This window comes from Elephantulus edwardii, unplaced genomic scaffold (genome assembly GCF_000299155.1).
Source record: "Elephantulus edwardii isolate Elephantulus edwardi_28Jun2011 unplaced genomic scaffold, EleEdw1.0 scaffold00118, whole genome shotgun sequence".
Lineage (NCBI taxonomy): Eukaryota > Metazoa > Chordata > Mammalia > Macroscelidea > Macroscelididae > Elephantulus > Elephantulus edwardii.
In genome coordinates this window covers 3,600,051-3,626,631 of record NW_006399868.1, presented here as the reverse complement: position 1 = coordinate 3,626,631, position 26,581 = coordinate 3,600,051, and the positions used below count along the sequence as shown (strand labels likewise).

The 26,581-nt window shown below is 49.8% G+C and overlaps 1 protein-coding gene across 1 annotated transcript in view; it reads left to right on the top strand.

The window, feature by feature from the left end:
* The first annotated feature begins 685 nt into the window (after positions 1 to 685).
* The window catches only part of BCL2 (B-cell CLL/lymphoma 2), a 181,833-nt gene continuing 155,937 nt past the window's right edge, over positions 686 to 26,581 (top strand). The window contains exon 1 of the mRNA XM_006892729.1: positions 686 to 1,228. Coding sequence (XP_006892791.1) covers positions 686 to 1,228 — 543 coding nt within the window. The remainder of the gene's footprint in view (positions 1,229 to 26,581) is intronic.

Genomic DNA, 26,581 nt, shown 5'->3' with positions numbered 1-26,581 from the left:
GCCCCGACCGGGGATTGCTGCCGCTTGACATTCCGGGCAGCAGAAAGTCTGGGGATCCTTCTGGAAATTCTCCGGCTTGTTCCCCCGCCCCCACCTCGCGCCCCGGGTTCCTCTGCAAGTTTCGCCGCCGCTGGAGCTGGAGAGCTGGGGGGACCGGCGCGAGCGCTGCCTTACGCGTTTGTTTGTAGGAAAAAGGAAGCGTGACAGGACCATGCTGCCCCTCAAAATCACAAGTAAGTTCTGCGCACAGGAAACGGGCTTCGCGTAACTTTTTGGTGGAAACGTTTGCGATTTCAACTTGAAGTGCATCGGCGCCGCTGGCTCTCCCGGCAGCGCTTGCCTTGGCGCGGGGAGCTCGTGGCCAGCGTGTCCCGCCTGCACCTGATTTTGACTCACTGCATTTCTGCTTTTCTCCTTAACCTTGCAGCATCGCGGAGCAAGTAGACCGATCGCCCCGACCATTCTTCTTCCTATTAATGTGCCTCATGCAGTAAAGATCCGAAAGGACTTTCAGTAAAACAGTTTCCTGCAGCCCGTGCCAACAGGGAAACCCCCCGAGTGGAGAGTTCCGCGTGACCGAAGACACCCCCTCGTCCAAGAATGCGAAGTGCACCCGGGCGCCCCGCTGGATTGTAGTTCTCCGGGCGGCTCTGGGGGCGCGCGGCGGACGCGGGCAGCGGACAGGATGGCGCACGCGGGGCGCACGGGCTACGACCACCGGGAGATCGTTCTCAAGTACATCCACTACAAGCTGGCGCAGCGCGGCTACGAGTGGGAGGCGGGCGACGTGAGCGCAGCGCCCCCCGAGCCGGGCGCCCCGTCCTCGCCGCCCGCCGCGCCCCGGGGCCCGGCCGTCCGGACCTCGCCTCCCTCGGCTGCCCCGGAAGCCCAGCCGGCGCCCAGCCCGGTGCCACCTGTGGTCCACCTGACCCTGCGCCAGGCCGGCGACGACTTCTCCAGGCGCTACCGCCGCGACTTCGCCGAGATGTCGAGCCAGCTTCACCTGACGCCGTTCACCGCGCGGGGACGCTTTGCCACTGTGGTCGAAGAGCTCTTCAGGGACGGGGTGAACTGGGGGCGCATTGTGGCCTTCTTTGAGTTCGGTGGGGTCATGTGCGTGGAGAGTGTCAACCGGGAGATGTCGCCCCTGGTGGACTACATCGCCCTCTGGATGACCGAGTACCTGAACCGGCACCTGCACGCCTGGATCCAGGACAATGGCGGCTGGGTAGGTACATGCGCGCCCGGAGGGGAGTCTGGGCTCCAGCGCTGGGGTCTCCCTAGGGGTTGGGCATGTGGGTGGACTGTGGGTCAGGGCGAAGCTGTGGAGCCAGGGTTCCTTCTTCCCTCCCTCTTCTGCCCTGAAACAGGGCTTCCCCCTGCTGCCCTCCCGTGACCATCCCTTCGGCCTAGGGCCTCCTTGTTTGCCAGCCATGGAAGCAGTAGTCCAGCCTTGACCAATCTTGTGATGAACGGGATGCTGACAAGTCTTCTCACCCAGTGGGCCAGCCATCCCCGAATCCCCTTCCCTGGTTCAGCTAGCTGATTGACAAGGACAGTTTTAGGGACCACTGGTGTCTACTTGACTAGAGCCCAAGAGGTGGGTCCCACCAATACATGAACAAGTGTCCCAGAGGAATTCTTTGTGGCCAAACTGTGAGACCCACACCGAAGACACTCCATAGAGCCCCCGTCCCCCAAAGAGGAAAGCTGTATCTGCCCATTCCCTGGAAGTGTTAACTGTGTTGATAAAGAAGCCCTTGACATTGCATTTGGAGCCTGCAACATGTGTTCCATTGGCCTTGACACACAGTGCACCTGGGAGTGTTAGCTGTGGATGCTTTAACTTATCGGTGGCTCTGCACATAGTGCTGTGAGCTGTGGTCCATCCCTGTACCTAGCGTTTGATCTAAAAGTGCCCAGGAATCTCAGAGTTTCCACCACCCATGCTGTTTTGTTGTTACCAAAGTTTGCTTCCAGGGAACCTACGAGAAGCATCCCAGAACGGGTTCTTAGCTGTAGATTCTTTCCTCCTGTGCTGTGAGTTCAAGTGACTGATAGTTGTGGGTTTGAAAACACCTGGAGGTGTTTGTGTTTTTGTTCCCACCCCCCACCTCACTGTGTTAGCCATGATGTCACAGCAGTCAGCTACTAACAGGAGGCAGTCTGCTTCTGTAAAGATGACCACCAGCCTGGGATACTCATCGGGTCTGCTCTCCTCCCTTGAGGGTCACTGTGAGTTGAACTCGACTGCAGGGCGTCTAGTTTGTTGGTGATGAGCTCAGGCTTCCATCCGTTGCTGTGCACTTGGACTTCGCTGGAGTTCGTTTAGGGGAGGGTGAAGACACTGAGACTAAAAGATTGTAATTAAAATCTACATCTTCTATCCAAACCTGTTAATTATGGGGAGGAAAGAGAGGAATGATTCTCGTCTGGGGTTATTTTAGGACTTTTGTTTTAATCTGCAGACTTATCTTTAGAAAAGGACGCAATTCATTGCTTCCTCTTGTATTCCCCAGGGGAGGATTACGAATGGGGTCATTGTATGGGACTCCATAGGAACAGAAAGTCTGGGAATGACTCTGGAGTGGATTGGAAGTAGAGAAACACATTGTACGTTTGACTACATCCATCTCACAAAGGGGCCCCACAGAGAAAAGGTTGAGAAAAGTTGATGGCTGACTTGATCACCTGAGTCTCTTTGACCAAAGTCGTCAAAAAATTTTTGATGTCATTGTTGAATGTTGAAAATGAATCAGTGTGTCCCGGTTCACACCTCTGGAATCCACGTGCTTTATTCCAGTCTTCAGGTCTGAAATCTAGAATCTTTGTCAGTTGTTTTCTGGTTTATGAAGATACCAAATCTGGAGGAATCCACTAAGGATGAAAAGAATATTTATATTCAGTGTATTCAGTTATATTCCGTATTCAAGTCCAGAAAGTGACTTTTTTTTTTAAACACCATCACCTCTTGAGGCGTTCAGATTTCCAGAAGAGATTGTTTTAAGAACAGAGCAAAACTTACTTAGCAGTGAAAAATTGTTTCCATTTTCTGTGCATCTGGAAGAAACCTAAGTGGTAACTATTAGCATTTATCAAGTGACTTTATAAAAAGGGGGAGGAGCTGGAGGCACAGAAGGAGCTTGATCTTTGTTGCTCAGTTGTAGTATAGAAACATCTCAACAGTTGAGGTTTCTTTTTAGTTGAAGGTTCACTTTCTCCTTCCAAAACGAGCTTTTACGGGAGAGTGTCTCTGTGGAGAGGCTCCACTTTATGATGCCAAACCACAATCACATACGTCCTATAGATCATGATAATTTTTTTAAAAAGAAAACCTCTTAGGGTGAAAATAAATCACAGAGAAGCACAGTTGGCTGATGATGAAATAGGCAGTCATTTCGGAAGAACACACAGATTGACAATAATCTAGGAAACGGTAAGATTGGGCCAGGAGGGGCGTGTCTGTCAAGAAATGTAATCACATGTGGACAGGCTGTGATGGGAGTACTTGTTCTAAATGATCTGCCGTTCATTTTAAATGTGCATATTTTTACAGATTTATTTTAGAAATCTGGCCCAGAGACAGATTTTCCACTACCTTTTCACTAGTCATGGTTGTCACTCCACTAACACGTTTGCATCTCACGGTGCAGATATGGTGTGGTAACACAGCAGTGGTGGCTGTTTGCAGGACTTGGTAACACAGCCTTGGTGGCTGTTTGCAGGACTTGGAGATGTAATGAGGAATGCATGAATAAATGTAAGGCTGGAAGGGGCCTCAGTCTTGGAGACACTTGTTTTCTTTGCTGCTCTTGCAAAGTTGGAGTCTCCTGAGGCTGAGAAAGACTGTCTGCATTCCATGTTCCCTCACAGAGAAAGCAGGACCTGGGGCTGGCAGGCATCTCCCAGAGGGTTTCAGCAGCCCGCAGATGAAGTAAAGACTGGACAGTGCGGTGTGCCATGGAGGGTCTCAGCAAGGCTCTGGGTGGTATCCAGAGAAAGGCAGGCCAGAGGGCACGTCTGAGGCTTCACTGCTCAGTGGGTGACCCATGGTGCAGCCGTAAAGCATCCCCCCTTTGGGAGCTTGTTCAAAATGCAGAGGCTCAGATCCCAACCCAAACCGCCTGAGTCAGCATCTGTGGTTAACGAGGTCCCTGGCTGATTGGTGCTCTGGTTGAGACCTTGGGGTCCTGGGGGCATCGTTTGGGGAGAATGACCACCTGGCGTGGAATCCTGTGGGTCTCCCTTTCCGGTAGCCCCACAGGTTCACCTGGAATCTAGACTCTTCCCAGCGGGCACCTGTGTCTGCTGACCTTAGGAAGACAGGCAGCCAGTCTAATTTGACTGTGCTTTGCTAATTGCCCTCCACAGAGTCTGCAGTCTAGTTCTTTAACAAACCGGAGGTCTGTGGAAGCAGCCACTTCTCCAAAAGCTCGTGCTCATTTCAAGTCTCAGTGTCACATTTTTGGTAATTCTCACAAGATTTCAAACATTCCCCAAATGCTGTCACACACTGTAGAACACATGATGGTAAAAGTGTTGACATGACTGATAGGCCCTAAAGGAGCAAAACCTTCACAGACCTTGCTTTCCTGCGGTGGTCGGGAACCGAACCTGCAGTATCTCTGAGATACACCTGTAGTTTGCAGTGAAGGTAAGGTGGGAGATAAATTACTCTGCATCCTGGCTTTAAAATCCGTGGGAGCCCTGGTGGTTTAGTGGGTACGGAATGGATGCTAACCAGAAAGGTGTGAATCTGTTAGAAGGTCCTGGGAGAAGGATGTGACAGTCTGCTTCTGGAAAGATCACAGCCTTGGGGTCTTCCTTTGATCTTCTGCCACAAGTGACCTTCTGCCCCAGGACAGCAGTTCAGTGAGTGCTCTCCTCTTAGGAGTCGAGATTGTCTAGAAGGTGGTGGGTTTATTTTCTGTTTTGGTTATGCAGTTTGTGTTGGTTATCAGTGGCCCAATTAAAATGAGCTAGTTTTCTGCTCCAATTAAAAGCCGGAGGTTTAGCTCTTTTAATCGCTCTGTTAGTTATTCTTTCTTTCCCCGATAACGTGCTTTGCTTCTGTGAACGAGCCTCGCAGCCCGAGACTGCTGCCGGACACAGGTCCCGGAGAGCCGAGGGCTGGGATGTGGCTCAGTTGGTGGTGAGCAGATATCTGGTGGCCTAGTGGGAAGGAGTTATGCTGTCAACACTGAGGAACATGGCTTGAATCCACCAGCCCCACAGGAGAAGGAGCGGCAGTCTCCTCCTGTGCAGTTTACAGCCTCTGAAAACCTGACGGAGGGTCAGCTGTGAGTCAGCTCCCGCTTGAAGGCACCTGTACCACCACCAGCACCAGTCTAAATGGGGCTCCGCCTGTTTGTTCGCCCTCATGTCCGAGGTGACAGGGCAGGTGGGCCGCGCAGAGCATGAGCTGACTGGGGGAGCTGGTGGATGCAACCTTATCTCGACTCCCTGTTTTATCTGTTGGTTTTGGTTGAGGAGGGTGGGTTGGGGTCTTCACCGCTGAAAGGCTTCACTTCCTTTGTGTTCGCTGCCGGCCAGCCCCGGGTCACCTGCTCTCCTCTCTGAGTTCAGTCTGCATTCAGCAGAACATTTGATTAACTGGGAAGCAGTGCCCTCCTCATGGCAGCATGCAGACCTCGTGAAAGAGCATCGTTTTTATCGAGGCTGAGTATCAGCTGCTTATGGCCAATGTTGGCAGCAAAATGATAGGATTAAAAATAGCCCGAAGACGATGGTGGCTTAAATAATACATTTAATGGCGAATTTTCCTTGGGAAAGAGCATCTTTCTGCCTGTTAAGCATCACATGACCCCTCTCAATAATTTATTTTGTAGGGGAAGAAAATACATTACTGCTCCTCGAGCGCTCGGTCATGTGCTGCCGAGTGATTACGTTTCTGGACCTCCTCAACATTTTCCGGTTCACTCAGCTCTCTTTGCTGGTTCAGGGCCTCAGCCACTGCTGAGGGCACGTTGCAAATGCAGATTTCTTTTGCACAGCCAGCCGCTCTGAGCTGGGCTTCCGAGCGAGACCCCACTGCCCTTTGGAGTGATCCTTGATCGACCTGGACGTTGCAGGTGGTTTCAGCATCATTAGCCTGTAAAGCCTCACCAGGTATCGGAAGGTGATGGGGCAGTAAAACCAAACTGAAACCGAGCCACTGAGAGTATTTCCTGATCCCAGACCTCCCCGCGTCTGTGGGCAGACGAACCTCCCGAGCTGCCTGTGTGGGTGCTGCCGGTGTTACTAATGGAGCCTCCTGTCACCCCGCCTACGAGCCGGTTCCCAAGGCCGCTCACCACGTCTCTGCCGTCTTTACAGATGCGCCTCTGCAGCAGTGGTGCGTTCTACATTCGTGTGAGGAAACAACACCCGTCTTTGTAGTGCAGGAGGAGAAAGTTTTGTGTTCTTTTTTTTTCCCCCTTTCCCCAGAGACGCATTGTGTTTGAGGTTCAGAGGTTCTGGTAAACCTTTTTTAAGGTCATCTAATAGCACCTGATTCTGTGTGGTTACCTCCGCTCCTGTCCCACAAAGGTGGAGTTTTCCTTCCAGGTCTCGGTCTGTGGTGCAGGCAGAATTGATGTCCAAAGTGACTAATGATTAGAATCACCCAGGGACAGAGGCTGGGATGTGACAGACCAACTTCCTAACCTTTTGTGTCAGACCTGGGTTGGATGAGGGCACAGGAGAGTGTGCTTCGGGTCCAGTTTGGGGTGACCTCCCAGGCCAGTGCTATAGGTCTTTGGCTAAACTCAGGCCCTGCACATGATCCCAGACTTCTCAGATTTTACAGGAAAAGAAGAAACTAAGTATATGTTATTTTGCATACATTTGAATCTTTGCCTAAAAAAGTTCTTTCTAACCATATGGCTGTTCATGTGTGCACCAGGCCTGATTTAAATAGGGGAGAAATGTGGACAACTTTAAAAATAACCGAGACCAAAAAAAAAATAACAGAGACACACTCTTAAGAGAACTGAAAGGCAGGGGGAGTTCCCTTTGTTGTGTATTACCTGCTAGGCAGCCTTGAGAGAAGGCTTCGTTGCTCAGGGGTTAAGCACTTGTATGATAACCTGAAGTGGTCAGTGGTTCAAATCCAGCGCCCACTCAGGAGCCAGTTTGGGGGTGTGCTTCTGTGGAGGACAGTGTGGAAAGCGGTGTGGGGTGTGCCCTCCCCAAGTCCTTTAGGGTCACCGTGAGCTGGACTAGAATCGACAACACACAGCAACCTTTGCAAGACTTGAAATTCAGTGATTGTTAAGCCGCATCATTAATGACTTACATCAAGAAGATGTAAGGCACGGTCATTGGTGGGTGTGTACAGTGGTGAGGGAAAGCTCTGTGTGAGGTGACAGAGTGGCCTCCAGAAAGCTCTCAAGAGGATCAGATCCAGAACATACCAAGTCTGACGTTTGGAGAAGGTGTCCTGGTGGCACTGTGCTTTGGCGATTAGTTGCTGACCAAATGGCCAGCAGTCTGACCCCATCAGCTGCTCTCTGAGAGGCAGATATGGCAACCTGCTTCCGGTTCACAGCCCTGGAAATCCTGGGGGACAGTGCTGCCTTGTCTCTGTGACTCGGGTTTGACCGCAGTGGGGTTAAGCACCCTTCATGAAATTAAGGAGACTTGTTTAATGAACGTGAATCTACAGTTTTTAGAGCGTAGTTTCAGATTTCTTTTTTTAAGTCATCCTCTCGTGAGGATGATCAGAATAGCTTATTTCTGAAGAACTGTCTTTCTGAAATAAATTATTCTTGTGTGCAGAAAAACATCTGGAGGTTTTGAACCAGCCAAAGGCTCCTCTGTGAAGGGAGTTCTGCTTTGTCTGTGGCTGGGTTACATCTGTCCCGCTTCTAAAGTGCTGCTTACGGAAATTCCCTATCCCCACCTCCCCCAACGTCCTTGTTCCTAAAGAGCAGATCTCCGACCTTCTTGCTCTCATGGTTCTATTTTCTTTAAATGGAGATTTAAACACTTTAAAAATGGCAACATAGCACAGTTTCCCTTCTAAACGGATTTGTGTTGAGCCCGTGTAAGCTATGCCCTCTCTGTAGTATCAGCTCACTGCTCTGCTCTTTATGTCAGCAGAAGAGGACCTCATGAGGAGGGTTCCTGGATGACTAAGTCCATCTTTCTGGAGCACTTGGGGTTTCTCAGAGGCACCATCCCCAAGCGCCTGTGTCCTTCATTAATGCACCAAATGGACACCTCCCAAGTGTTTCTCCTTTGCGTCCTTCCTACTTGTGAAGGGCAGGGTCATCTGCAGAGAACCTCACACTTGGAGGCCACACCTAGATACCAGCCAGATGGGCTGTAGCTCTTGGAGGAAGTGCAACCAGGGTGCACCTTAGAGGCAAGGATGGGGAAACTTGGTCTCGTATTTTAAACATGTTGTCAGGAGGGGTCAGTCCTTTGCGGAGGGCTGGAGGACAGTCAGAGAAAGAGAGGAAGACCCTCATCGTGATGGATCGATAGAATGACTGTCACAGTGGGCTCAAGCGTGTCGGAGATGGTGAGTGTGGCACGTGATAGGGCAGCGTTCAGACCAGTTCATAGGATCGCTGGGGTCAAAGTTGACCTGATGGCACCCAACAACAGATAATCCTCAATTGGGTTTTTTTTTTAAAATTTTTTTTATTATTTTCTGTGTATGTACCATCAAATCAGATCTGACTGGTACAAGAGGAGATTGTTGTTCCTTCTCCAGCAGAGCCTCTGGTGGATTCAAACCACACACCTCTGGAATTGCAGTGCAGCTTCTTGCCACTAGGCCACCAGAATGCCCGGATAATCCCAACTTGGATGATGAACCTGGTGATGTGAGCGTTGACACTTTAAACCAACAAATGGGTCCACAGGATAAAAGAATCTGAAGAGATTACAGCCTGGGAAGACCTGTGGGGCAGTTCTGTTCTGTGACGTGGCATTGCTGTGGTTGACACTGACTTTGACCTGGTGGTGCCTGACAGCACACCCTTGTTCCAGGCAGCAGGATGAGTAGGATTGGCTCAGATCTCTTGAGATCTGATCCCACACAGATCATGAATTTCTGCTCTGAGCAGCAGAGGGGCAGTGCTTGGCGGTGGGATTTTTCTTGCTCTGACCGCTGGGGTGTAAGATTAGAAGACGTCTGTGGGGGTTGTACTCAAGTCTGTGCTAAAATTTGACTATCTGAACTTGACTTAAAGAGCTCATAGTGAAGACTACTTCCCCACATGCCCTCTCAGCCAGGATGGGCAGGGGCTCCCCCGCACAGGCTCCCAGGGACACTTGTGGTGACTTGTGGAGAGTGACGAGGGTGGTTTTCTTGGGCGTTTGACTTCAGTCCAGGAGGAGTTGACCACCAAGTTGCTGTACTTTGTCTCAGTCACGGTGCGTGGACCACACGCCACAGCGGGAGACTCTGTTCAGAAAGTGTTCTGTCCTGCTTCTTGTTTTGCCTTCAGCATTGTGGGGATAGAACCATATTCCATTTTTAGTTACTAATCAGCTCATCAGCTCTCTGGGACTCCAATGTAATGAGTCAGAAGCACATGACTGACTCCATTCTGCTCCTGATTTTTGCCTGCTGCGAACAGCGTGGGAACCCCCCGTGTCGAGTGGAACCGGACTCGTTTAAGGGGGAGTTTTCCATGGAGACACATGCATCTTTGTCTGCGACAACTCCACCCATGATGATTCTTAATTTTTAACTGGCTTTTCTCAAGCTACCAAAGAGTAGGGAGACTTTGAATGCTCTCAGCAGAGGACAAGGGATTGGTATCCATTCTTTATTGACTCCAACCTCATCTTGCAGAAGCCCAGATGGTGCAGTGGGCAAAGAACTTGAGTGTTAGCTGCAGGGTTGGTGCTTTGAGCCCACCAGCTGCTCCAGGGGGGAACGCTGCGGCCAGCTGCTTCTGTAGGGATTTACGGGCCTGGACACCTTGGCGGCAGTTCTGCTCCCCACCCCACCCTCATCGTTACTGGTGGGAATTGACTCTGATGGAAGATGGTTTGATTTGATTTTTTTAACCCATTTCTTAGATTTCTTCATCTTTCTAACTGTGAATGCTATCTCTGTGTTTCCACTCTGAAATTCAACCAGCGTCAAACATTCCACTCAGCATTAACATTTTCCAAGAAAATGTGGGGCAAATAGTTCGCCGCCTTGCTCAACGCCCACTGGGGTTATTCAGCCTTCTCGAAGTCAGGGTAGGAGTAAAATAAATGATAAATTAGATCATCAGTTTTAGAAATTGTGGTTTTTAAAATCTCTTCGGGTTAAAAAAGCAAGCTGTAAAGTAGGCGCTTCGAGGTCTGAACCTTCGGGACTGTCTCTTAGCCATTTCCTCTGTGGTTTTCTGCCAGCATCTGAAAACAACAACAACACCACCAAAAGCTGAAAGTTGGAAAGAGATGGCTTCGTGAGATAGGACAAGCAGTGCAAATCAGTGAGTCACTTACTAAATGTGGAAGTGGCTGTACATTGAGAAGAGGGCTCTCCAGGCGTCGTCAGGAGGGAGTCATGCAGCTGACTCAGGTGGGGTCTCTGTGGTGGTTCAGATCCACCAGCAGCTCGGGGGGGGGGGGGGGGGGGGGAGTGAGGAAGACGAGCGTTCTCCTGTGCAATTTCCAGCCTCAAAGAACCCACGATGAGTAAGTTCCAACTTGACAGCGGTGAATAAGTGAGTACAAAAAGAAAAGTACTGTTTTACAACAGAAGCATTATGCAGTATTTATGCTTTTGTGACTGACATCAGGGTGGCGGGGGGAGACTGAGAAAGATGCGATAAATTCTGTATACTGCATTGAAACAGATGAGGGAGAAAACTCTTCAAAAGGGATATATGATTAGGTATTATTGTCATGACAGGAGTCCGAAAGAAGACTGCATAGTCGAGTGGACTTGGGGGGAGCAATTGTAAATGAAAGAACTTTTATTTTTCGAAGAGAAGAGCAAACTGTGGAGAAGGGGTGGGCAGGGAGAAGAGTGCAACAATAAATGAATGGAAATCCAAAGTGTCTGTAAACTTTCATTAAAATTAATAATTTAAAAAAAAACACAAAAAAAGGACTTAATGGCATTTTGATGGAGGAAAATGAGTATCTTTCACCAAGAGTACCCTGTAGAACCAGGAGATAGTTTGGGGACAGCATGACCACGGAAGCTTACAGACTTACTGTAATTGTCTTGTAACTTAGTGTACCACGCACACTGACTTTTCCATAAAATGTCATTCATGGAAGGCCTGCTGTTTACAAGGTGCTGTATTAGGTGATTTAATGAAATACAAAGTGTGTAAGATCATCTCTGCTTCCAGGGAATTTACCAGCATGATGTTGTTGTTGTTACGTGCCATCCGTCAGCTCAGCTCTGACCCGTATCAACTCGAGTGCAGCAAAGCGAGGCCACCTCTGATCCTGTGCCCTCCTCACTGGCTCCGCCCTGCAGGCGGTCAGCCCACCTCCAGGAGGGTCTTCCTCTTTTTTTTCTGACCCTCTTAACATGATGTGTCTCTCCAGAGGTCAGACTCTCCTGGGCAAGTAGTGGAACTTACGGGCAGTCTGGTGCTTGGTGTTTAAAGTGCCAGGCTACTGACTGAAAGGTCACTGGTTCAAACTCACTAGCTGCTCCTGTGCAGAACGCTGGGTTAGTCTGCTCCTGTCAAGATTCCAGCCCAACCTGCTGTTCTAAGTGCCTCCTAACTCGCAACTACCCCAGAGGACAGACAACTGCCGGACGAGGTTTCCGAGACTGGGTGGAAGGCTGTGGGTTGGAATGACTTGATGGCCATGTGTTTGTTTGCTTTGTTTTGAAGCGGAACCGAGCTAACTCCATGTAAATAGTTAAAACCCGTGACTGTGCAGGGAATGGGGATCTAGAGCCACATCCTTCAGGAGATGATGTTGGGACAGGGTTTGCAGAAGAGGTTGGAGGTGTAGGGACAGGATTTGGGGGCATGGGGGGCTCACGGCTGGCAGCAATGCATGAGGCGTGTTTGGGGTGTTGTGAAGACTTGGGACTGACGAGACCGCTGCAGCCTGTCCTATGGTAGGAGTGCAGTTTGCACACTCCTAGCTGAGAGGTCTTTGTGGAATGTGGTAGATACCAAGCGGACGCTGAAAGGCATCTGAGGCCAGGTCAGACATGGCAGCTTTGGAAGGCTGGACGGGGAGACCAGCTTGGAGGGTGCACTGCCCTGCAGGGCAGTGGGAGAGATGGGCGCTTTGGAGGGTCTCTCAGAATCGGAGCCATGGGGTGGACATGGGCTGGGTGTGAGGCTTCAGGACATTGAAGGCTCCGTGGGGCTCCAGCTGGCTCAGTAAATGAGGTTGTCATGGGAGAGACGGAACGGAGAACAGGTGCTGTTTCACGGGCCAAATGGGATGGATTTAATGGTGAGTTTTTTCAACTTGAGTTGCCAACGGGATGTTCAAGTGAGCAGCTGCGTGCCGGATCTGGACTTCAGCAGAGAAGTCGAGGCCGCGGAACAACAGGCCTTTTTCCAGACCATGTGGGTTCTCACTCTGCGGTCATTTCCGGAAGGGACCCTGTGAGCCCGCTCTGGGCCTCCCTGCCTTCCTCACTGTCTTCCCACATCACCTTCCCTGGAAGAAATCCAGTGCCTGTTGACTGAGGGTGTCGTGTTCGAGGCTGAGTTCACACTATCACGTGCCCACTTGAATGAGTACTGTTAAGAGAAAGAAAAACTAAGAACAGCAGCTATTTCTTGGGATAAATTTGGCTATTTCATCCCAGTCTCTCTTTTCGTTACCATGTCGGTTCTGACTCAGCTGACCCTCCAGGTGTTTCTAAGTCTGTAACTGGGATGAGAGGAGCTCACCCATCTTTCTTTTTCTAATAAAGTTTTATGTTGATTTGCTTCCAAAGTTCATACACACTGTTTCACACTGTCCTTCATTCACATTGTGTTTCGTGCAGTCATTCTCAATCATTACATTTTCTAAAATGAATCAACTTTGAGCTGTGCCCGCCACTGCATGGGGTGGCTGCTGGATTTGAACCAGCGGAGAAGCATGGCCTTTGGGTTAGCAGCACACGTCTCCAGGGATCATGCCACCCGAGCTCTCTTTCATCCCCACAGCACCTTTCTTGGTTTTGCTGCTTTTGCTCTTAGGTGCTGTTGGGTCAACTGTGACTCCTAGTGACGCTGTGTACAACAAGGGTGACCCTGGCCCCGTCCTGTGCCATCGTCTCCAGCTCTGATGGGCTCACACCTGCTGTGTCAGTGCAGCTTGTGGAAGGTCTTTCTCTGGCCCTCTCCCCTCAATTTCCCCAGCATAATGTCTTTTTCCGAGGACTGGTCCCTCCGGACAGCGTGCTCAAAGGATCTGATATGAGGCGTCCCTTTCTTTTGCCTCTAACGAGCACTCTGGCTGCGCCTTCTTCAGGACTTGTGTGTTGGTTCTTTTGGCCGTCCATGGGCTACTCAGTGCCCCTTCCCACACTGTAGCTCAAAGGCATCAGTTCTTCTGTCATCCTTATTCATTGTCCCATCGTGTGGTGCTAGGTTGTACAGATCTAAGTGCGCTCCTTCACTGGGACAACCTTATTTCATGATAGAGTTTTCTTAGTAGATGAAACGCAGCATCTAGTGGATTGAGTAGGACGTGCCCACAGTGATGGTTCCTGAACGGCTGCATGGACAAAGGATCATTTTACAGGCAGGTTGAGCATAAGTTCACCATAAACAGCTAATGTCCTCCTGCTTCTTTCATCATCCAGTGTGTGTCTGTATGTTTCCCAGATGCCCTGCGGGTTCATAATAGAAAAGGAAAAAGAAAATACTAAGTGTTTCGATGTCACGCTTTATCATTGACCTGAAGAGGTATGTCATTCTTTCCTGGAGGACAAGTGCCGAGACTGTGTGTTCTATCACAGTCATCATTTATTCGTCCCTAATTCAAGTCCTGAGTGCTCGTGTGTCACGTCTGCTCCTCCCCCAAGTGTGCAGACACAGGCCACATGTAGATGCTCTCCTTCCGGGCTGGGGGAATCTCAGCTGAGACAGTTCCTCACCTGACCTGTAATGATAATGGGGATTGTCCAAGGTTCTCACCATGGGGACAAGTGGGTGTGTCCCTCTGGTAAGTGTGGAGGCTCAGTATGAAAGCGGTACAACACGACCAGTGGGACCTCTTCTGCTTTCTCTGTCTGAACTGGCAGCCAAGCCAAGGTGGGAGTCAGTCCAGCTCAGGGTTCCAGAGGTCAGCTGTTTCTAGGTGTCCACTATGAGTGATTCTGAGCCATAGCGATCCCAGGGACAGCAGGTCGGAGCCCTGCCCAGTGCTGAGTTGTCCGCCCTATCTCTCTCCACTGGGCCTCACTGTTCTTAGTCTCTCACCAGCACGAGAGGTGAGAGTTCGTGCTACTTCACCTCTGAGGATGCTGCCCCGCAGGTCGCTTTGCTGCCTTCCCTTGGAAGCGCTCTCTGCTGACTCAGGAACCCGGGTTCTGAGAGTCCTCACTGCCTGGCACACAGGAAGGCCTCTTCTCCTTGCACGTCCTTGCTGGAGAGTGATGGTGTGATGTGTTCCCGTACTTCTCCGAGGACTCTTTAACAAGAGGGATGTGTCAGCGTACAGTCTTGTCCCTATGAATGAAACCGCAGGCACACCCGCCTCGCCCCCTCTCTCCAGCCCTCCCCCCGTCTTCCTCCTGGGACCATCTGTGCCTCGTGCTTTGCTGCCAGCCCGTGCCAAGTGCCTTATCTCCGAGTGAATTCAGAAACTTCAAATTATAAAGGACACCCAGATAATTGGCCTGTTCTCCCGGGTGTCTGTCCCCTGCACTGCTGCCAGCTTCCTTCTTAATGAATACATCCAGTGACAGTCGGATTCTTGAGTTTGCTCGTGTCCGTGAGAAAATGAACCAGCCTGGTTTATGACAGCTTGTGTCCCAGAAAGGGACGCGCGCTCTCGCTCTCTCTCTCTCTCGCTCTCTCTCTCTCTCTCTCTCTCTCTCTCTCTCTCCCAGCCCTGGCCCAGGTTTTCTTTCCCATAGTGATGCTTTGAGGCTGCAGGGCACGGATCTCTCGTTCGTGCTGGGCCTGCGGGTTTGACGAGCACAAGCTGTCACTGCAACTCTTTGTCCGACCGGTGCCAGGCCGCGCATAATGCTGAAAATTCACCGAGGAAAGTATGTGTCAGAGGCGTTTGAAGATGCTTTTCCTGAAGAATACTTCAGGGGCGTGACCCGTGCGTAAGTGTGTGGTTGTGGAGTAACCAGGATCTGGGGGGAACCTGAGATGAGCAGAGGGGCCTGGTGGTTCACTGGTTAAGTACGCAGCTGTGAACTGAAAGGTCAGGAATTCAACCCACCAGCCACACACAGAGGAGGCAGACGTGGCTGTCTCTGACGTGTAGTGTTGCTACGAGTGGGATCCTTCACTCACTCGTTTATTGCCGCTGACTTAGAACGGACTCATAGCACGTTCTTTTTAAATTTATGTATAATATTTATTGTATACATGATATATATGTATTTGTACACACAGACATATATACACACACACAAGTTCTTTTTATATGCAAATAGATGTCTTCCTTTCAGAATTAGAAAACATTTATTTCTTTTTCTTGTTTAGTTGCTCTAGCTAGAACTTCCAGGACAACGTGGAAACATAAAAACATGTCAAAGTGAACTTACTCTTTTTTCCATTTAGTTTTCAGGGGCTGTCAATTATACTGGGAGGAGATTGGCCATCCTTCCCTCACAGAGGGACTGGCACATTTGAACCACATGCCGGTGGGTTGGCAGTGCACCTCCCTCCCCACGAGGCTACTACGGCTCCCTGACCCATGGGTGGGCTGACCCCTTAGTAACAGCATGAAGTCTTAGGACAGGATGCGTGTGGGGTTGGCCCTGTGTCCAGGACGGGCTCGTTGGTTTCCAGCAAGGAGAAGAGCAAACCCTGAGGACAGTTCTCTGTCCCACATGGTCCCCGTGACTCAGGCTGGACCTACGGCAGTGGGCCTGTGACTCACCCCTTGGCTGAGTTGGGAGGATGGGAAGGAGTGTGGTTAACAGCGAAGACCCTGACATCTTTGCATCAATGGCTGGACTTTGGCCAGCATCACACACGGGTGAAGGATATGAGAGAGGAGCCGTGTAATTCGTTTCTACCCCACTTCACCGAGAGCTGTCCCAGGGCCCGCCATGAGGAAGTGGGATCGAGACGCTGGGCTGTGGGTGTGGGCAGCGGCGGCAGCGGAGCATGGTTCCACCAGTGGGGACAGATGCAACGGCTGAGCTGAGGGGCTGGGGTAGAGGCCGACGACTGAGCGGTATGATAGGTGAGAGAGGATGACTGCTGTCCTAAAGGCCGGATGTTCGCCTCCACCCAGAGCATCTGGCAGTCTCCTTCCAAAACCCCAGCTGTAGGAAATACTATGGAGCCTGATTCTGTAGTAACACATGGCCAGCCCTAAGCTGAAGTTGACAGGACAGCAACTGACTGCATCAGGGACAAGAAGGGACTTTCCAGGGTGACAGGTGAGCTGACGCCTCACCTGAGGGTGGGCAGAGGTTCACGTGGTGACAGGTGGGCGAGGCCCAGAAGACAGAAAGCAGGGACAGAGGCCAGAGACCCTGGGCGAGGGGTTACAGGACCTGCACTATGTCACCTGACTGTCCTTCAGGGACAGAGCTGGCCACCCAGAGGTTTGATGGAGCAGGCCGACCTGCGCTCCATACGTGAGGCTGGGGACAAAGTGGGTGGATATCAGAGATGATCTAGCCAGTGAGTCTGCTCTGGAAGAAGGTGGTGGGACCTGCTGACCTGAGAGTGTCGGGAGACGGCTTGGGAGCCCTGGTGGCATGGTGGTTAAACACTTGACTGCTGATGAGAGGTCGTCAGTCACTCTCTGGGCGAGGGAGGAGGTGCTTTCTTGGAGTCGTGCAGCGGGGGAACCGTGCAGGGCATTTCCTCCCAGCCCTCCAGTCATCAAGCTAACCTGACAGCAGTGGACGTGAGCAGAGGTCACGAGCAGGTTCCGGAACTTGCAGGAAGCTGGAGAGGCACGTGAGGGCGTCAACGCGTGGCTCACGCAGCTTCAGCTCCAGTGCTCCGGCTGCATCTCCCCCTCCTCTGCCATCGACTTCATGTTTTGTTTAGTTTTTCTTTTCTTTCTACACCCATTTTGAGAAGAATATGGTTCTGGTGAAGTCTAAGTTTTGTTCGATGTTTTCCCCCTCTTTCTTCACATTCTCTCATATCAGCATTGCCTGGTTGAAATGCTATTTTGTTAAAATTCACACAGTAATTAACCTTTGCTAGCAATTCATTACTAAAAGTCCGTTTGGAAGAAGAATCCAACTTCAAAAGATGGTTTTCCTCCCGGTGGGAAAGAGAGCCCTGGCATCCTGCTTTTCTGTGGCGTTTTAAGGTTTCCTGAGGAATTCCGTGTCTGGGGCCCTGAACCATCACCGTGGCTCTTGGCATGACTGGCCTTGGGGTCGCACTTGGCCCTGCTGCCTTCTCTCCACACACTTTCTCTCCTCTGCTCTTTCCTCGGGGAAGAGTGAAGAGGTGTCAGTGTGTCAGTGTAGCTGGGCTGGAGGTGTGGGTCCAGCCTGCTTCCCCTTACTGTTCTCCGCAGATGGAACAGGCCTTACATGTTGAAGGTTTGTGGCATCCCAGTGTGAAGCACGCCTGCTGCTGCCAATTTCAACAGCACGAACTCACTTCCTGCCTTTGTGTCCCCTTTTGATGATCTGCACGGTATTTCACATTTTTTCATAAAGCCACCATTGCACACTTAGTAGACTGGCAAAAGCCAAACCCTACTCCTCGTTCATAGGGTCTCTATGAGTCATCTACAACTCAACAGCACTTAACAACAACATAGAGCTCAGTTGGCCTAGTAGACAGAAAGTGATGCTACCAAGCCAAAGGTGGGTGATTTTAACCTGTGACCAGGCCTGATTTTAGTTGGTTTTGGTCAAACATTCTTCTAAATAGTGTAGTACTGCTCTGTCCATTTGCTATACAGAGGTAAACCGTGGTTGCTGTGAAGCTGAACACTGTAACACTGATGCATCAAATGCGATAATGGTTACCCATGGTGGACAGTGTTTGGTGGAGCTCCCTAGTTAAAATAAGCTTAGAAACAGGAGTGGCATCTACTTCTAAAATAGCTTGCCCCTGGAAACTCTATGAAGTTGGAGAAAAGATGAAAGTTATACAAGTGTTCAGGTCTTTCATTCATAGGGTCGCTATGAGTCATCAACGACTCGAAGACACTTAACAACAACTTAACAACTCTTCAGTTGTGAATGAGTCTATCCCCACTCCTGGGAATGCACCTCCTGGGAGTCAGCAAGCCATCTTTCTCTCCCAGAGTTAGTGGGTGGGTCCAAACCCAGAGAGGTGTCTCACCCACTGACTTAGCCCAACTCCCTATGGACTTGGCGGCTAATCAAATCATCAGCTGTCTGAACCCGTCTTGAGCAACACTGCAGCTCCCTAGAGTTACAAGTGGCTTAGTGAGTAAGGAGCTGTGCTGTCAAGTCAGAGGTGGGTGGTTGAAATCCACCAGCAGCTCGGTGGGGAGCGTTTATAGCCTCTGAAGCCCAGCCCTGAGTTGGTTCCAACGTGACAGCAAGGACTTGTATTACACCTCAAATGACCTTTATTTGGGGAACTAGACAGTGAGACCTTCCTTCCAACTTGGGTTTTATGTCTGCATTCTTTCATGTTTTTTTTTAAAAAAATACACCTAACCCCAAAACAATACTGTTTTGTGTCAGCCCTGCCCCAGTCTCTCTTCTTTTGGTTCTAGTTCTATTACATGCCGTCAACTATACTACAACTCTTAGTGACCCCGTGGTCAGCCAGTCTGAACCCTGCCCGGTCCGGTGCTGTCCTCAGCATCTCTGACATACCTGAGCCCATTGTTAGGGACACTGGGTTGGTCCTTCTGGTTGAGGGTCTTCCTGTTTTACACTAACCCCTCCACCTTTCCAAGCACGATGTCCTTCTCAGATGGTTGGCCCCTCCGAACCACGTGCTGAAAGTATGTGAGATGAAGCCTCATCATCCTTGCCTCTAAGGAGCGTCCCAGAGGCAGCAAATCTTAACACGAATAGTCTCTGTGAATAGCTTTTGAAGACACGAGCGTCCTCGGAACTGTGCCTTCTGTCCAGAGCAGAGCTGGGCTCGGACTGTCCTTCCAGAGCTCAGAGTGTGATGTTGGGCTACAACCATGTGCTGCCCTGGGAGGAGAGAGGGGACTTGATGGTCTCATTGCAGCCTGCCTGCTGCTTTAACCCAAGGTAGGAGAGGGCTGCGGTTTTGAGTCAAGTGTGTTTATTTTAGGCATTACCTTGGCTTTCCTTTTTTTCCAAAGTCCAGCCATGGAATGACATGTTTTGCTTCCAAAATGATGATGTATCTATTTTTATATTTAGCTGTAAATTTTACTCTGCTGGTACACAAACCCACCTTCCCCCAGCTAGGGTGTTAAGGGAGGGTTATTTCCATCCACCTCCTTTTATTTGGATACCATGTTTCATAACAACTTTCGAACAGGATGCTGCTGCCTTGATAGACACATCTGAGGGAGTTTCAGCGTGGGCCAGGAAACAACTTTCTTAAAAGAAATTTAATGCTCACTTCTGGCAAGATAGGAGAATCTTACTGGACTTACTTAGTTCAGCCCACCTTTTCTCCCCTTGGCCCCTGGTTAAGTTCCATTTCTCTTAAGTATCTTTAACCCTGTAGAGATGAATACTTAATTAACTTGAAGTTCAAGTATAAAATAAGTAACTCAAATAAGTAAAGAGAGGGATGTTTTGAGGGATTTGTTTAGTAAAGCACGAATAATTTTTTAAGAGATGTCTCCTCGGCACAGCGTGTTAGGATTTCTTAGAGTAAAACTTCATACTAATTCAACATGGCAGCCAAAAAGGAATGGGGATTATTTTTCAGGTAGAGGGGCAGCCAGGGCATTTCACTATCAGGACAGGTCTCCTCAGACCTTGGGCACGGAGGGGGGGTTGTTGAACCAAATAGATCAGGTATTTCCTCCCTCTTTCGTGGACCACAGTGCTCTAAAATTGTTTCTCCAGTGTAATCTAAAATGTCTAACATAAATCATAACCCCACAGGGTCATTTTGAAGAGGCTGCTTTGTGTATTTTTTTCTACATTCTTGTAATGCTAATAAAGTCTGACTCAGTGCAGTCCAATGGACCAGAGCACAGTGATTTCAGGAGTTTCCCAGGCTGTATCATTGTGGAAGCCTCTAAGCTCCTCTCAGGGAGCAGCTGACCTTGAACTGCTAACCATTTGATTAACAGCTGCACACTTACCCAGTGCTCTCCTAGATTCTGGCTCCTGGGGACCCTCTGCCTTGTCTCCGAGGCTGTACCTCTCTGTGGGAGGAGACTCCCTCTTCTCCCGTGGAACAGCTGCGCCACCAGAGCTCCTTATTACAGAGGCTAAACCTGAACTACACTCAGTGCCAGAGAGTTAATTCCATAGTGACGTAGTGGGACAGGACAGCTGGCCCCAGATGGTGTCCGAGGCTGGGATCTTTCTAGAAGGAGAGTGCTTCATCTCTTCTCGGGAGGAGAGCTTTGTGGATTCCAGCCTCTAGCCTTTTATGAACAGCCCAGTGCTTCATGTGCAGTGCCACCAGAACTCAGCCTCCTTCCTGTCAGGTCCCATCTGACTTAGAGCTGCCCCTGCATCAGGTTTCCAAGTATGTAAATGGAATGGGAAGAGATTGCCCGTTTTTCCTGAGGAGACGTGGGTGGATTTGAACCGCCCGAGAGGTGCAGCTTTGGGGTTGACAGTGCACCTCTGTGTGGACCAGGCCACAGGCACCCCCTCCGGTGCCTCCAGGACTCTGGGCAGAGAGAGGGAATGGAGCCAGAATAACCAGAGACAGTGCAGACTTCTCTGCACGATGTACACGCCCTGCGGCCACTCACCGACCAGCCCCACAGTAACATGGCTCACTCCTTGGTACCAAAGGAAGAAAGAGGAACATGGGCGTCCAGAGATCAGCTGTGACCTTGAGTTTGCCGTCCATCCGCAGCAGGATAGACTCCTGGCTTTCTGGAATGACCTGGGTTGGAATCCAAGCTCTGTGGCTTCAGGTGTGTGTGGTCCTGGGTCATTCCAACCTTACCAGAAGCTGCGTTTCTACCATGCAGGTCAGAGTCCCGCTAAATAAACTCTTGTCACAACACATGACGCTGCAGCCAGATTTCCTCTGAGCGGCCTCCCCTAATTTAATCACATGTCAGCCAGAGGAGATCTCATTTTTATGCTATTTTCTAATTGGGGGTCTGCCTTGCCCCACTACCCTGTAAGTGGTGATAAAGAGTGAGGCCTGAGCAGTGTGAACAGAGAGAGAGCCTGGAAACCCAGCCAGGCTTTCTAGGCCTCAATTATATTTAGATTTGTTTAAAAGAATGCAAATGAGCACACAGTGATTTGGAGCCTGGGGAGGGCAAACTCATGTCTATTCAGCTGCTCCCTCGGTTTCTAGAACTGCCCCCTTAGAGGCAGGAAGACCCCCATGACAGGTGAGCAGGAAGACAGAGGTGACCCCACACCCGGAATTCAGCTGGAGCAACAGGTTGGGCGGAGATGGACAGGCCTCGTCTCCCATTCTTTGGGCACGTGGTCAGCAGGGGCCGGCCTTTGGAGGAAAAGCAGCAGGTCCGTGAAGGAGAGGAACAGCTCGGCTTGCTGGGTTGACACAGTGCCTGCAGCGATGGACAGGAGCGGTGGTGAGCCTGGTGCAGAATTGTCTTCTCTACATCAAGGTGCTTGGGAGTGGGAACCGCTTGAAGGGACAGAGCAAGTTTTGTCTGCAGCACAGGTCAGCGCATCTTTCACTGTTGGGCATCACGAGGTCAATTCTGGCTCCAGGTGGGCCGACAGGACAGGGAAGGACTGGCCAGTGGGGTTCCCTAGACCCATCGCTACAGAAGCAAGTCACCACATCTTCCTCCCAAGGTTCTGGGTGACTTCTAACCACAAACCTCTAGTTAATGGTCAAGTTCTCAATCGTTCCATCACCAGGGCTGTCCTTTTACCCCAGTGCCTTTCATGATTACTGTCTGTATCAGATTCCCCCTTATCCCCACCATGTGCACAGAGCAGTCATTCCAGGCGCTCACGGCCAGTCTTGGAAAGAAGGTTAGCGCACAGCAGCCATTGTTGATGAGGCAGTTCTAACCCTTGGGAACCTCCCATCAGGGTTCTCCAGGAGCTCAGGGGGCTCAGTGGTAAGGAGTCACCCTGCCTGCCCATAGGCACATGGTTCGAATCCCCCAGTGGCTTTTCAGAGAGAATGATGGGTAATCTCCTGCTGGGTGATTAAACTGCCTCTGAAAACCAGAGGAGGGTCAGCTAAGAGGCACTTCTGACTATAGAACAACAAGAAGTGTCTGAGGCTTTAAATCATTAAAGAAGAATTTTTTTTTAAAAAAAGAATTTTTTTTTTCTGCCTCAGAGCGCCTGGTGGATTTGAGCCTTCAAATTTTCTATTATCTGCCCAATACAATTTCTCTAGAACAATGTCTAAGTCTGACCCTGTGCTCTCCAGTATTGGTGGCCACTGACCACACGTACCCTCTGAGCTTGGAGAGTGTTGCTGGTTCAAATCCAGATGGGACTCGAGTATAAAATCTCCAGGCTTTGGAGACAGGTATAAAAAAAAAAAAGCAAAATGCTTCTTAATGAGTTTTCTAGTAAGTATATATTGAAACAGAAATATTTGCATATATTGGTTTAAATAAAATGTATTAAACATGACTATTAGGAAATTTTAAGTGCCATATGTGTCTTATACTTCCTGTGGATTGTGGCAGTCTAGACGGTTAAACATTCATTACGTAGTGGGGTCTACTATATATATAAAAAGATTAGTATATTTTTAATTATGATGCAATTATGTATCACCAGACATTTGTTCTTTTAGCCATTTTTGGATTTTTTTTCTTATTTTACTATTTTTTTTGTGTGTACCGTCAAATCAGATCTGACTGGTACAGGAGGAGATTGTTCCTCCTTCTGCAGCAGAGCATCTGGTGGATTCGAACTGTGCACCTGTGGGATTGCAGTACACCTTTTAGCCATTTTTATGTGATTGGTTCAGTGCCACTAATTGCATTTACTGTGTTGTATTGCACTCATCACTAGTCCTTTCAAATTTTTTAAATCACCTTTAACTGAAACTCTATGCCTTGAATAAACATAATTGTAATTTTATTTTCACATTTGATGTCATATATCAGAGCAGAAACCTTTCCCCACAGATGGTGTACTGTTTATTTTGTAAAAACCAAACCTGTTGCTGTCAGGTTGACTTCAACTCATTATGAGGCGTTGAGTCAACTGAGCTTTCTAGTGGCCCTGTGAGCAACGGATGGGAACCGTGCACAATCCTGGGCCATTGCTGATTTGTCATCACTCCTCTCACCATGTTGGTCCCTCCCCTCTCCTGGGCATCGCTGATGTACCATTGCTGCTCTCACTGTGCTGGCCCATCCACTATCCTGGGCATCGCTGATGTGCTGTCGCTGCTCTTACCGTGCTGGTTCCTCCCCTCTCCTGGGCCATCGCTGATGTACCGTTGCTGCTCTCACCGTGCTGGTCCATCCACTATCCTGGGCCATCGCTGCTCTCACCGTGTCGGTCCACCTGGTTGAGCCTCATCTTCTCTTTCTCTACCTGGATCTTCTCTCCCAGCATGATCTGTTGTTTTCAAGCGCTGACGCCTCCTGATATCATACCCACGCATGTGAGGCTGCGTGTCATCATCCTTGCTTCTAAAGGTCGCCCTGGCTGCACTTCACTTCCTCCAGGACAGGCTTGTTTGTCCTCCTGGAAGTTGACGCTCCAGTGAACCCAAGGCGTAGCAGCTCTGCCCCATTGGATTTCCAAGACTGAATCCTGATGGAAGCAGACACCCTCATCATTCTTCCATGGAGTGTGGCCAAGTTTGAAGCATCTAAACTTCCTGTTTGATCCCACCACTGGTCCTGTGAGGGGAGAGGAGGCTTGGCTGTGCCTCCCCCAGGACTGAGCGGGTTATGATGCTCACTGAAGTCGGTTTCTTCGGTGTGGGAGAAAGGACAGTCTCCTGTTAAGCTTCGTAGCCTTGGAGACCAGCTGGAGGCTCTGAGTTAGGACCGACTCAATGGGAACAGGTTCAGAGTTTGAAACGGTGGTGTAAGGGGTCCTGGAGGTACCGAGGATAAACTGCACAGCTGTTAACCCCAAGTGGGTAAGTGCCCCCCAGCTACCCTGCAGGAATGCACAGAGCAGGCCACGCCCATTGAGATTAAGCCCACAAACAAAAACTCAGACTCGTTTGCTATCCAGTCCGAGCTGACTCATAAACGGACCCTCTGGTGGGGTTTCTGAGGCTGTAAATAACACAGGAGGAGAGCTTTCTCCTTTGGAGCAACTGGTGGATTTGAATGCCCAGAGAAAGGAATTCTCCAGCAAGCTTTGGGCTAGCCACGCGGTCCCTGTGTACAAGGCCACCAGAGCTTCCTTCGTAAAGCTGACGGCCTCGGAAACCCTGTGTGGCAGTTCTGCTCAGTCCCTTGAGGGCTGCTGTGAGTGGGTTATGTCTCACTGCAGTGGGTCTACATAGTCAACACATGAGTGATTTAACAGGATGTGATATATATGTTGTTGTTTGTTGTTGGATGTCACTGAGTCTGTTCCAACTCATGGAAACCCACAGGACAGAGTTCAGTTCCCCACATGGTTTTCTGAGCTCTTAGCTTTTTGAGAGCAGCTTGCCAGTCTTTCTCCTGCAGAATGGCTGGTGGGCTCAAAGCACCAATCCTCTGGCCAGCACCATTGCACCACCAGAGTGTCCTTGTACATGCACACGAAGGAATAGTATGCAGCTGTAAAAATGATTGAAGTGCTGGTCCACACTAGGACAGAGATAAACCTTGGAGACCTACCGAGTGAAATAAGCTAGCCACTCAAGAGCAGATACTGTATAATACTGTATGATGTGTACTTAGGTGAGGTGTAACAAGTTCGTGGAGATAGAATATAGGCCTTTCCAGGGACTAAGAAGTAGGTGGTAGTGGTTATAATTGGGGATTGTTGAGTCAAGTTCAAATTATAGTGACCCTATGAAACAACAGATCTGAACCCTGTCCTATCCTGTGCCATCCTTGTTATCCCTAACACACTTGACCCCATTGCGCTAGTCAATGTATCAGTCCATAGAGTTGAGCTCTTCCAGTCTTTCACTGACTCTACCTTCCCAGGCATGATGCCCCTTTCCAAGAACCTGCCATTCATACCAACATGCCCAGAATATATGAGGTGAAGCTTTGCTATCCTTGTTTCCAAACTATGGGAAACTGGGAAATGAAGGGAAATTAACAAACCTCTGAGTCGATTCTGACTCTATATGACCCTGGGGACAGAACAAAACTGCCCCTTGGGGCTTCTGAGGCTGTAGATTTTTAAGGAAACAGCTTCATCTTTTTTTTTGCAGAGCAGCTGTTGGGTTCGAACTGCTGACCTTTGAGGTAACATCTGAGTGTGTGACACCTGTGCCAACTCAGGAGTGGATGAATAATGAGTTGCTGGTGATGAGTACAGAGTTTCTGTTTGGGATGATAAAAAAGATCTAGAAATAGTAGCGATGGTTCCATGGCATTATGAATGAATGTAATGACACAGTTTTTAGCACACTCAGTAAAGAGTAAAATGGTAAATCTTACAGATAAATGATCATCATAACAGAGGGGCTTTGCCACCTGCTCTGGGAACAGGGATTGAACCAAGAGTCTCGTGACTCATCTTAATGTTTGTAAGGAATATGCCCCAAATTGCCCATGGAAATATTTCTCTCCATATCAGAGATGGTCACTAAGAAGCAAACATTTCTGTGTGCTTTGGGGTGTGTAAACACACACACACACACACACACACACACACACACACACACACTTTTACACACTTTACAGCTGGTTTGTGTTAACACAATAGCCAGAGGCTGTGAGCAATGGTTGGTGGGAAGGTGTGAACAATGCCCCGTTTGAGAGGAGGCAGGATCAAGGTAGCAGGCATGATGATGCAACAGGGACTTGTTCCTCTGTTGGAAGTCAACTATTGGCATGTCTGATTCCTCCAAGTATGAAGCTGTTGGATGGAAAGACAAGGCAGGGGCCTGGACCAAACGGGCAAGAGATGTGGTCAGGGAACCTGCATGGAGGACAGTGGGAGATGCAGTCAGGGAGCCTGCATGGAGGACGACGGAGATGCAGTCAGAGTCTGCAGGGAGGATGGAGGAGATGCAGACAGGAAGCCTGCACGGAGGATGTGACAGATACAGTCAGGGAGCCTGCATGGAGGATGAGGGAAATGCCATCAGAGAGTCTGCAGAGAGGATGGAGGAGATGCAGACGGGGAGCCTGCATGGAGGACGAAGGAGATGCAGTCACAGAGCCTACATGGAGGATGTGACAGATGCAGTCAGGGAGCCTGCATGGAGGACAGAGGAGATGCAGACAGAAAGGCTGCATGGAGGACGTGGGAGATGCAGTCAGGGAGCCTGCATGG